General features: G+C 38.1%; 1 protein-coding gene across 1 annotated transcript in view; it reads left to right on the forward strand.

Moving 5' to 3' along the window:
* MDN1 (midasin AAA ATPase 1) overlaps positions 1-12,247 on the forward strand; it is a 90,692-nt gene that overhangs the window by 34,130 nt on the left and 44,315 nt on the right. Inside the window, exons 33-47 of the mRNA XM_085056356.1 lie at positions 823-952; positions 1,503-1,733; positions 2,483-2,680; positions 4,135-4,340; positions 4,868-4,990; positions 5,910-6,107; positions 6,197-6,304; positions 6,880-7,068; positions 7,845-7,934; positions 8,029-8,289; positions 8,419-8,689; positions 9,206-9,365; positions 9,664-9,780; positions 10,924-11,132; positions 11,686-11,831. Of these exons, the coding sequence (XP_084912482.1) occupies positions 823-952; positions 1,503-1,733; positions 2,483-2,680; positions 4,135-4,340; positions 4,868-4,990; positions 5,910-6,107; positions 6,197-6,304; positions 6,880-7,068; positions 7,845-7,934; positions 8,029-8,289; positions 8,419-8,689; positions 9,206-9,365; positions 9,664-9,780; positions 10,924-11,132; positions 11,686-11,831 (2,637 nt within the window). The remainder of the gene's footprint in view (positions 1-822; positions 953-1,502; positions 1,734-2,482; positions 2,681-4,134; positions 4,341-4,867; positions 4,991-5,909; positions 6,108-6,196; positions 6,305-6,879; positions 7,069-7,844; positions 7,935-8,028; positions 8,290-8,418; positions 8,690-9,205; positions 9,366-9,663; positions 9,781-10,923; positions 11,133-11,685; positions 11,832-12,247) is intronic.

Below are 12,247 nucleotides of genomic sequence, written 5' to 3' on the forward strand. Positions count from 1 at the left end.
GGAACTGTGTCTTGTGAAGCAAGTAAACCCAGCTCTCTGGAGTAGTACAAAGCTGCAGACCAGATTTTTCTCTCTAACATTATTCAGAAAGTGATGGTCATGTTGTCTTTCTCAGTGAATAATGAACGTCACATCCCAAAAGATCTTCTTCATTAAATGAAAAAAATCCATTTCTGAAGTTAAGAATTAAGTAATTTAAAACATGTTAAAGAAAACCCATAAGACAGCAAAACCCTACAACTTTTAGGCAGTGTTGGAAGCTGGGTCTGTAAAAAAGAACCAGAAGCTCTTTTACTCAAAAGAGGATGGCTACTCCATTGAAAGTGGTTTCTGGAGTAGAGAGCCCCTCATTTTGAAGCCTTGTGTTTAAACAGGATTTACTTCTGCATTCTATTTGTGCTACTAAGTTTTAGTTGACCAATTCAGCCAGAGGAAGAGAGGCATTAGAGAAATGAGTTGTAATTGAAGGCAAATTTCCATGTGATGGTTTGTTTCTGTACACAAAGGGAGATTACAGAGCCATTGTTTGATACATGATGTCCTAGAATGAATGGAGCTTTGGTGCTTGCAGTGCAGCTCAGTTTGTTATATTCTTTTGAACTTTCTTTACCACCCATTTCCTGCACTGATGCCACTACCAGAAATCTTAAAAATCCTCCTTCATTCAAAGATTTTCTTACTATGTCTGTCAAAATTAGAAGGTAAGGTCTATCTTGTTCACTTTATTGTTTACAAGTGCAGTGACAACAAGGCTGTTAACTGAGCATTAAGGAAGATGATGTAATGAATCTTTAATTGCTCTGTCATTCTGCTTGTTTGCAGCTTTCCCCTGCACTGCGCAATAGATTCACAGAAATATGGTGTCCACAGAGCAATGGCCGGGATGATTTGATACAGATTGTAAAACACAATCTTCATCCAGGATTGGCTCTGGGTGCAATAAACCATGAAGGTGAGTATTTCTGTGTGTTGGTTTTCAAACTTTGCTAAGAAAATAGAGAGTTTCAAGGCTGCCAACTTTTCCTTAGAATTTACACCATCACCCTTTTCCTACTGTGTTTCTCTTTGAAGACAGTATGATATGTTTTGGATTTTGTTCTTCCCTCACTGTGTATGTTACATGTCTATCCAGAAGTAAGCTCAAGGCTGTATTTACTTCACCATCCAGGAAATAAACTATCCGCAGCCCTTCAGTGTCCCAACTTGGTTTCAATGTAGAGTCTTGAAAGAGCTGGCACTTAACTTTCTGCCAGCAGCTTCGATGTTAGTATTAGTCACTTGATTCTGTGTTATTACCTGAATTTAAAAGGATCTGTTACAACAGCACAGACATGAACTCACTCTTCAGTTATTCTGTTTCTAGGCTATAGAGTCCCCATCCACATTGCTCGTGAAGCTGTACCTTCTTTAGGGACATTTTTATAGCAGTGTAGATGTGACCAATAAAATTATTTTATAACTCAAATTTATTTGGTTTCTATTTTTTTTTACATTCTTTTTAGGGGCAGACATAGCAGAACTCATGATGGACTTTGTTGAATGGCTGACTAATCAAGAGTTTGGTCGCCAGTGTATTCTCAGTGTGAGAGATATCTTGTCCTGGGTTAATTTTATGAATGTCATGGTAGAGAATGAGTCAAGTTCTGCCACAGGATGCAGCCGCCTTAACATTTCTCCAGTGATGTCTTTTATCCATGCTGCATGTTTGGTGTATATTGATGGAATAGGATCAGGTAAGCCTTCAGTGCTCATTTGGCAGCAGAAAATATGAAACTGTATATTCGTAATAGTATTTTTTAGTCATATACAAACAGAATGGTTTGGAGCAGCATGGGACTCCTGGGAGAAGTTTTTATTTCCATTTAACAATCTCCTGTATGTCATGTGCCTTTTCTATGTTTCAGTAGCAAGCGTTTGAATAATACAGCAAGCTGAAGTAAATTAGAGGGATTAATAATATTACAAAGACTAGCACACAAATTAAGAAAACCTGTGGTTTTTATTGAGTTTTCTGAGCTGATCCAGTACTCAAGCACATGAGCACATACAATTCTCTCTATCCCCCACTCCACATGTCAGCATCTGTCTGTGCTGGTCTGTACCATGCACATAGCTGAGAATGCACCTTTGTGTGTTTGGCTGCTGGCCCAGCTGATAAATAGCAGGTAAGGGAGAGGAGGAAAAGTGAAAGGCACAAGAAATGCCAGAAAATAAAGCCTAAAGGGGCTATGGCAAGGGATCAGGGTGATTGTGATGGTAGAAGAAAGGGAGTTAGAAATAAAGTGTCCTTAATTCTGTTGTTTACAGAACAGTCTGTCCATGGTAAATAGTACTGGAAGCATTGTCAAGCAAAAGCCCTAAAATAAAATATAAACCTGTGTGCACAAAAAGTGGCATCTGTGAGAAGGGACTGAGTGTCTTAACTCATAAGATGAATGTGCCTAGTTATGTTTTGAAGCACACTTAACTTTTCTAATTACAGGTACAACATCCTGCTCAGCTGATACGGCTTTATTAGCTCGTGAGAAATGCCTGACATTCTTATGTGAGAAAATGAGTCAATTCTTTGAACTGACTGATTATCAGAAGAATGAACTAAAGATTTATGACAGAACAAAGGAAAAAGAGTTTGTATGGATGGACAACTTTATGGGAATTCACCCCTTTTTTATTCCAAGAGGCAAGAGACTGTGGGAGTGGGTGGACATTTATTCTGTTGTTTACATTTTCAGTAGTTTTGTTATTCACGAAATCTAAGGAGGATACCTGAACCATCACAGAACAATTTATTGGTTCTTAAGCCTTAGAAAAATGCCTTTTCTGCTTCCAAGTGTGTAGATTGCTACTCAGTCACATTTATTAAGGAGATACATCTGTTTATTCCTATTTTTCATGACTTCTTAATGGTTAATGGCCTAATTTTCATCGTCTATTTTCCAGTGTAACAAAGCTTTTTTAAATTTTTAGTTGTAATTTTCTCACTTTTGCATGCTTGCGATGCCTGTTAACTTCCATTGAATAAAGCTGCAGCTCATCCTGGCCCTTGTGCAAAGCATGGAAAGGAGGGGTCCTGAGTACAAAGCTAAATAGAATGGAGATTAATGCCCTGCCTTGCTCTAGACTCTCAAAGATTTACTGCAATTTTTGCAAAAATATCCAGTCACTTTCATTTCAGTTTCTCATAGGAGAAATTAATGCAAATTGGAACTAGCAAAATAGTGCTTCTTACCCTTAAAATACAGTGACAGGACTAAAAAGTGATGACTATGAACTTTCTAGCTCAGCTGGTGTAGTTTTTAGCACATGGACCTGTGTGTTCCTAATGTTGTATTAATTGTTCATAATTGAACATTTTGGCATTCATGGATTGTGTTAGTCATGCATAAAATTGTACAAAGTAATGCTTTTTCATAAATTGCTTAGTTCCTCTCTGCTGATTAGATCACTGAAAAAAATCACTTTGAATTACATTCATATTAAACAGGTATGAAGATGTGTTAAGATGCATTGGTGATTAAGGTCTTGTATACCTGAACAATGCTGTATTACAGATTTGGGGGAGTGGTGTTCCAGGGAGCTATACTGGCTGGAATTTGGCAGACAGCTTCTGTGTTCTCTCCCCACTGTATGCCAAAGTAATACTAAAGAAAAGGCCCACTTTAATTAGAGGAGTCTTCCTTCACAGAACTGGCAGTGTATGGAACTGATTAATATGTTATTGTGTAATATGACTGAACTGTTTCATTCAGTGCCAGTTTTTCATGAGCTGCTTTTCAATTTTAGATCCACATGCCTGAAGCAAGGCCTGATTTATTTTTCAGGGATAGATCTGAAGTCACGAACCAGGAGGTATTAAAATTTCATGGCAAAACAAATCATATATCCATATGCTTTTTTTGCAAAATTCAACATAAATGTCTGGAGATGTGCTGAGTTGCAGCAGTAGGTCAAACAGAAAGTGCATGTGCCTGATCTCTGAGAATAGCATACAAGTTGGATCTTCATTGCTTGCTGTACTGTAATCATCAATTTACAGACAGAATGAGCTCATTCAGAGGCACATTGTCAGCAGCTCCAGTCTAAACATTCTTTAATTGTTTAATTGTTTTCTGTTTTACCTTTCCTTTGTTTTAGGCCCTGTTATCCAGAGGAACATGACAGATTATGCTTTAAATGCTGGGACTACAGCAGTGAATGGACAAAGACTGTTAAGAGCCCTACAGCTTAACAAACCTATTTTGTTGGAGGGCTCACCAGGAGTGGGCAAGACCAGTCTAGTTGCTGCCCTGGCAAAAGCTTCAGGAAACTGTCTTGTTCGAATCAATCTGTCTGAGCAAACGGTAATATAAAATATTAATTTTGTTACTTGGTGCATATGACAGGGTAGAAGCCTTGTGTACCTTTTAAAGTGCAGCTCTCTTTAACTTATGCACTGTGTCTGAAATGTCAATTTTTCCTTCTTGGTCTCAAGATGAAACTGAATGGGAGGGGTAACGAGAAAGAGCAGTAGGCTTCTCTGAGTGAATGCCAATTCCCACATATTTCAGTTCTTTTCAAGTGAAGTCATGCATATCTTTGTCTACTGTGTTTTTCTTGGCTTCTGCAACATTACTTGAAAACAGCTCTAAGGCTTTTTAGCTTTTCTGTTCCAATTTAAATTTTTGTTGCTAAATGTAGTAGCTGGTCACTGGAGCCCTATAATGGAAAAGCTTTTAGCATTTGGCAATTACTGAAATTTTTAAAATACACCTAAAGTGTAGGTATTAAAATATAAGGGAGAAAAAGTAAAGTTAACAAAAGCTGTTTACGAACTTCTGTTAAGTTTAGTAATTCCTCAACTCCTTCATTCTGTTCATTTCTCCCAAAGGATGTGACAGACCTATTTGGGACAGACTTGCCTGTTGAAGGTGGGAAGGGAGGAGAATTTGCCTGGCGTGATGGACCACTGCTAGCAGCATTAAAGGCTGGACACTGGATTGTATTAGATGAGGTAAGTTCAGGCTTGGGGGACAAATAAAATTGAATGTTCTAGAAGAGCAAAGATGGATTTGGCTTGTGTAATAAATACCTTTGAATGCCAGTGACCTCCCTTCATAGAGGCAGGTGATTGACTAGACTTCTTTGAGATGTGAACAAGGATTGAATCCCAGTTTAAATTACTGCAGAAAACCAAGGATAGGTTTGATTTACATATGAAAACTTTTGGGGAAGAGTGTCAACAGAAATTCTGGTGCATGTGCTCATACATGGATACAATTTCACTGAAATAGGTGTTTTTCTGGGACTAATATACTGTGTTGTATAGAAGTAGTTCTATAGTTGTAGCCCGTATAAGCTATCCTGCCACTGCAGGTTTGTTCATGTACCATGTAGCAAGTGCTTTCAAGCATGTGTGTGCACAGATCAGCCTTCTTGGTAATGTGCTTTCTAATTACTGCAGAGAGCAAGATCTTCAATTCTTTAGCCCCTTGTATACCACTTTTCCCCTCTTTTGTGAAGAATGCCACTTTAAACAACCATTATAATTAAACAGCCGAGACTGCCTTATTTAAAAAAAAACAGTAAAATGCTCTGAGTGGCACAAATGTATGAACGTAAATTCAGAAGAAATATCTTGAACGTGTAGGTTTTATGATGGAGGATTGTTTTGTTATCACAGTGAAAAAATGCAGTAAAAATAACAAGTGGACGTAAGTAAGTGTTAGTTGCTCCAGTGTAGTAACACTCTAGCTGGTGGTAATAACAAGTGTTAGTTTAGAGCACCAGTGAAATGAAATTTCTTCTATGTATCCCAGACAAACAGCAAAGAAATGGAATTTTACTTTCTCTGTATCTCAGGCCATTAAACTAGAGATTATACAAAAATGTTTTGTGGAGCACTAACGTTGTATCCTCATTTTTTTCCTCAGTTGAATCTGGCTTCTCAGTCTGTATTAGAGGGGCTAAACGCATGCTTTGACCACAGAGCTGAGATTTATGTTCCAGAATTGGGAATGAATTTTCATGTACAGCACAAGACGACTAAGATTTTTGGATGCCAGAATCCATACAGACAAGGAGGTGGAAGGAAGGGTCTCCCCAGGTCCTTTCTTAATAGATTTACACAGGCAAGCTTATTTGTTTGCTTTAAACTGTGTTGTGACCCTGTCTTGTAGGTTTCTGACTGTATAAACACTGAATTCTCTTGATCTTACAGGTGTATGTTGATCCACTGTCAGCAGAAGATATGGAGTTTATTGGGAATACATTGTTTCCTGCTATTGATAAAACAATTATTGCTAAAATGGTTGCTTTCAATAACAAGGTAAATATATTTTAATTTTTGTGTAGATGTAGTCAAAATGCAGTAAGATTGGAAAAAAATTAATGTTACATTTCCAAGCATTTTTATAGAGAAGTGTGTGGGTAAAAAAAGGGATGGAAGTATATGCAGAAGGAAGTAAAGAATACCACTAAACCTGGTACCTGAATTCTTGCACCACAACAGTCAGATGCTCAGTTGATAAATAAAGAGGCACTATTTTTCAAAGAAGATAAAACATACATACACAGTGGTAGTAATGTTAAAAAGAAAGTAGTATTCTGTGACCTTAGGTAAAATCTCATGTCAGCGTGTTACTGCATATTAATTTAGAAGAGTGCAAGAATAAATTGGAAAATGGAGCTGTGTTAGAGAAATATTAGAGACAAACCTAAATCAAGCTTTAGTTCCTAATGTATCTTCAGTATGGTAAATTCAACCTGATCTTTCAGTGGTCTCTGTCTTGTGAGCAGTGCCAAAGGCAGAAGTTCAATTGAGCTTTTAAAAAAAAAAAAATTGAAGACCAGCTTGTGTGTGCAATAAAAGGTTGTTTTTTAATTACTTCTTTTTTTCTTCAGATTGAGAAAGAGGTAATGGCTGAAAAACAGTGGGGACAGAAAGGAGGGCCCTGGGAGTTCAACTTACGTGACCTTTTCCGCTGGTGCCAGCTTATGCTTGTTGACCAGTCACCAGGATGTTATGATCCAGGCCAGCATGTGTTTTTGGTATATGGAGAAAGAATGAGAACTAGAGAAGACAAAGAAAAGGTGAGCCGTGTGTTCTCCTTCCTTTCTCTCCAGATGGTCAGGAAGTATTTATAGAAATCCAAGTGTAGATCTCCAATTTGAGGATTCATTGTAATTCACTCATAGACCTTTATCTCTTAAAAAAGAAAAATAGGTTGGTTTGGGGTTTTGAGGTTTGATATACATACTTGCTCCCCTTGCCATTTGAAATACCAATTTAATTAGTATAGAAGCAGAGAGCTGATGTAAATAAAGACAATTAGAATAATAAAGGACTTAAAGTAAAACAATGTATTCGTGTGATGCTGTATTATGTATTGCTCCCTTGCTTAGAAATCTTGTTATTTTGTTTAATTTCACAGCATTTAAATGCTATTAAGCTGAAAATTAGATTGTAATACTGATGTTATTTGCTGTTTGTGACTGGATATTTCTTCATGGGTTTACTTGCCCCTCCCTATAACACATATATTTTTCTATGTTACCTAAGAGCTTATTTATGAAGTGAATTCTGTCCCAGTACTTTGTTAAAGAGAAACTTTGCTTACAGTATTTCAAGTCACAGGAAACCATGATTAATGAAAGGTTTTTTGTGAGCAGCTCACACTCACATTGATTGCTTGCTGCGCTTGGAGTTAAATGAGCTTGTGATTTAAATGTGTTAGTTACTATCATACAGCTGTGGAGCTGGGAGGAAAAGATACTTCCGATATAAATTTTTTGAAATAAATCTTGGAACAGCAGATAACTTGAACTGATAACTGATGAACTCTTTTTTGCTCTCTTAACTGTTCTAGGTTATTTCTATATTTAGAGACATTTTTGGCCAGGAGGCCAATGTGTATACAGGAACCAGGGAGTTCCACATCAATCCATATAATGTTCAGGTAAACTGCTGACAAGGGATTTTGTGATGGGATAGGGAAGGCAGCAACTTGCATAGCTAAACTCCCATTTCCCTCTGTCTCTCACCCCTTCCAGATTGGTTATTCAGTTCTTTCTCGTGGCAACTACATTCCTCGTTCTGGTAGAACTCTCTCACTTCTGCATCATTCACTGCAGTCTCTGGAGTCCATAATGAAGTGTGTGCACATGAGCTGGATGGTGATCCTGGTGGGCCCAGCAGCTGTTGGCAAAACCAGTCTGGTGGAGCTGTTGGCACATCTCACTGGCCATCGGCTGAAAATCATGGCTATGAACAGTGCGATGGATACGACTGAACTCCTGGGTGGATTTGAGCAGGTAAATACTGTTTTGGTAATAAGGCAGTATTTGCCCTTCCCACCTGTTAGTGGCCAGTCTGCTGTGAATTTAGTGTTTGTAAATGGAGCCTTGGCACCACTGTCTGAGCTAACTCCCTAATGTTTGCAGGTTGATATCAACAGGCCATGGCAGCGCCTCTTGGGAAAGGTGGAGAGTGCAGTGAGCACACTGGTGAGGGACAGTCTACTCCTGACAGAGCTTTGTGCAGATGATGCTGAACTCGTGCTGCGTGCTTGGAGCAATTTCATCCTGAATTACAAACCCAAATCTCTGGGGGAAAGAGGTGGAAGTGTTACAGCTGAATTAGTGAGCAAACTGGAAGGAATACTTGTACTTATTCAGCGACTAAACAACAAAATAAATTCTTACACAAAGGCAGGTATGTATGGAGGGCAGTTTGAAGCACTGAAATTCTCCTGTACTGAGCTACTCAACTTATGATGCAATACAAGCTCTTATCTTGTATTCCTAAGAAAGGGAAATTGGATACACTATTCTTGAATTTGTACTTTGAAGCACTGATCAGCTGAGCTCTGCAAATGTGAACAGAATAACATATGGGTTGGTTTTCCTTCTTTGTTTTAATCATTGTCTGAAATAAGGCATTAATGCCCACCAAATGTCATCTAATGGGGGAGAAGGGATGGAAAAAAGTACCTGTTTAGGGAGTAAAGTGTCAGTCTGTTGTATATTTCTTTGTGCTTGCAAACCTTTTCTGTTCAAGTGGATTTCGTTCATGGGAGGCTACTTGAAGAGATGGAGCCTCTGCTGTTAAGTTCCCCTAAAACGTAGGAAGCATATATGTTTATTAACAAAATAAGTACCATTTTTCTTGCATGGAATTGGAAGCTTCTTCATTAATATAAGTCTCAGTGTAAGATGTATTTCCTTTCAGAGTTTGCTCACCTGGTTGAAGAGTTCCGGCGTTTCAAGCTGCAGCAGGCACGGGCTGCTGACTGCAAGAGCCATGGCACTTTTGAGTGGGTGGATGGGATGTTGGTTCAGGCCCTGCAATCTGGAGACTGGCTCTTAATGGACAATGTTAATTTCTGCAAGTAAGAGATTTTAGTGGCCTTGTTTCAGTGAATCCTTTGACCTCCCTAATTGACTTTGTCACTTTCTGTGTATCACCACTGAGTATTTTGCATCTGATAATACAAAGGAGCAGTAATTTAGATTTTATGGAAGAGTATCTTCTTTCTCAGACAACTTAACAGTTGATAGTTTTCCTTATACCTTATGAAGTAATTAACTGTTTGGCTTTTGCTTAAGATTGGTACCATTTTGATTTCAGATCAGAAAGGGATCAAATTATTGCCTTTTTATGACCACATGAATTTGTTTTGAATGTAGCCCTTCAGTGCTAGACCGCTTGAATGCCCTGCTTGAGCCAGGAGGTGTTCTGACCATGAGTGAGAGAGGTGTCATAGATGGCACAATTCCTACAATAGCTCCTCATCCAAACTTCAGGTACTTTGCATTTCTGCTTTTTTTTTCCTTTTTTTTTTCCCTGTATCAAAGAGGAGGTTTAGAATAAAAATGTCATCAGTGAGCCCAGTTTTTGGTATTTTGAATGCTGTTCAGTTTGCCATGTAGTGACACTGTCCAGCATGGAAGAAAGCTGCACTGTGGTGGGCATATAAAAGAGCTTAAGAGGCTTTACTTTATATCCCTCTTGCAACACGAACTATTAAACAGGAAAATTCAGAGCAGTGTGCCTCTACCTTGATTTTCCATTTCTGATTTAAGATTTCAGTACTTCCCTGTGTCATTGTAATGAAGCTGAGCATAAATACATTGAAGATGGTGAATTCTGTAGATATGCTGGTAATGAAAGCTGGTATATGAGCATAATAATTTTCTTCCCAGCTTTTTCCATCCCATCTATAAATTTGAGTTTCTTGCAGTGACAGAACTTAAAAAAACCCCAACAAACCACCCAAATAGACAATCTGTTCTCTCAGACCCGAAGTAGTCTCTGTGGAAGACAGGAGTAGAACATAATAGAGTATTCTGTATAATTCCTACCTTTTACAACTCCATGACAAGACTATTGGGACTGATAACCCTCTGGTTCTTCTTAATTGGAAGTATTTTTTACTTTTCAGAAACCTGTTTTCACTGCATTGTATCTCAGAAGTACTTTTTCCTCCTTGCTTTTAAGAGACATGTATTGATATTATTAACTACTTGGATGTTGGATACTTTGGTTTTTAAATAGCACAGATTTATTTGAAGCTGTTGCTAAGACTTTTTTTTAAGTGTTTATAGCTCAGAGGCATAGCTTAACTTTTCTTTAAAAGTGGGGAAATGATAAAACAGACATAACTCAGATAATAATGAGTTAAAAGTCATGCAGAATATCTGTGTCTAATTGCAAAGTTATAACTATTCATACAGATTTCTCATTTAAATTCACTAGCTGTCTTAGGCTTTCTAGAGATTGTGTCCTCATTTTAATGAAGATTAATTACTTCATGGAAGAGCAGATTTGGTCATTCTGGTGTGATAGTTCAAGGACCTAGGTTACATCTTAAGAATGTAAGGCAGTTGAAATGGGTGATTGTTGTAGGTCCCTTCCAACTTGAATTACTCCGTTTTAATACCCAACAGGCTCTTCCTTTCTATGGATCCAGTTCATGGGGAAATATCCAGAGCCATGCGGAATCGTGGGATTGAAATTTACGTTCCTGGGGAGAATGATGGAAATGCACTGGACAGTGTGGATTTGAAGTTACTCCTGCATGGTTTGGGTTTAGTTGGAGATAGTGTCTGTGATGCACTTCTGGCTGTGCATTCAGAAACCAAGGCAGCAATAGCAGGTAAAAAAGGTCTGCTCAGTATTTTTTAGCAACTTGGGCTCATTACATGTGTATGGATGAACTCCGTAGTATTAAACCTTGGTTATTTTATTGTGTTATGTGCTCATACAAGAAAACACATAAAACTATAATCAGGTAGTTTTGGATTGGTTTTTTGCATTCCCAGGAACTAGGCCCAAGTAATGAGAAAGTGGTAACTGCAGTGTGTTGTTAAGGAGACATCAGACACTGGGATGTGTCTGTTGTCCCTTGCTGTAGGGAAGGCAATATATTCTAAGTCAGCAAAATCAGCAAAACAGAGGCTTTGCACAAGCTGCTCTTTGCAGCTGAGTTTCATTCATCACAGCTGTTTCATGTCTTATTTTGAGTTGGTCATTTGTTATTTACAGTCTTGTCATGTTTTCTTATCAACCTTGAGAAAAACCCATTCAGCTTTCAGGACACAATGGGATATATTTGTTTTGTGTCTTAAGACTTAAAGTGGTGTTTGTTAGATTAAAGGTCCGACAGTTGCTAAACATTCACATCACCCTAATTGTTGTGTATCTTTCAGGTTCTGTGTCATCTTTGTCACCTTTGCTTCAGGCTGCTGTATTAATTGTGCAGCAAATACAAAGAGGCTTTGGATTAGCAAAGTCTTTTTACAGAGCCTGTTGGGAAGTTTATGGCCGCTCACAACAACTGCAGATTAACCAAAAGGTAAAAGTCCTGTATTTGAAAGCTGTTCTTAGATCATCTAGATAAGTGAAAAATGTAACTTCCTGAGGCTAGTGTTTGAGATCCTAAGTGCCTGAGCAAGAGACTGATGAAGATGGTGCTCTTGGAAGGATGAACCAAACAATATCCTCGTTGGACTCTGAGGCTTGTGGTTTTTAACAGCTTCAGCTGAGGCTTTGGGATATTAATACTGGTACATCTGTAGCTGTAACACTGTGCACACTGTCATCTGTAGACATACTTATTTTCTGTTTAAAACTGTACAGTGTATTATTTCACTTCTGGTAGGAATGTTTTGGTACTTCTATTCTGTAGGTTATATAGTGTTTGTAGAACATTCAGTTTATAATAATTTCCTAATAAATACATGTAATTAAAGAGTTTCCTCTTCGTGCTTG

This window comes from Lichenostomus cassidix, chromosome 3 (assembly GCF_008360975.1).
Source record: "Lichenostomus cassidix isolate B80296 chromosome 3, HeHo_3.0, whole genome shotgun sequence".
Classification (NCBI taxonomy): Eukaryota; Metazoa; Chordata; class Aves; order Passeriformes; family Meliphagidae; genus Lichenostomus; species Lichenostomus cassidix.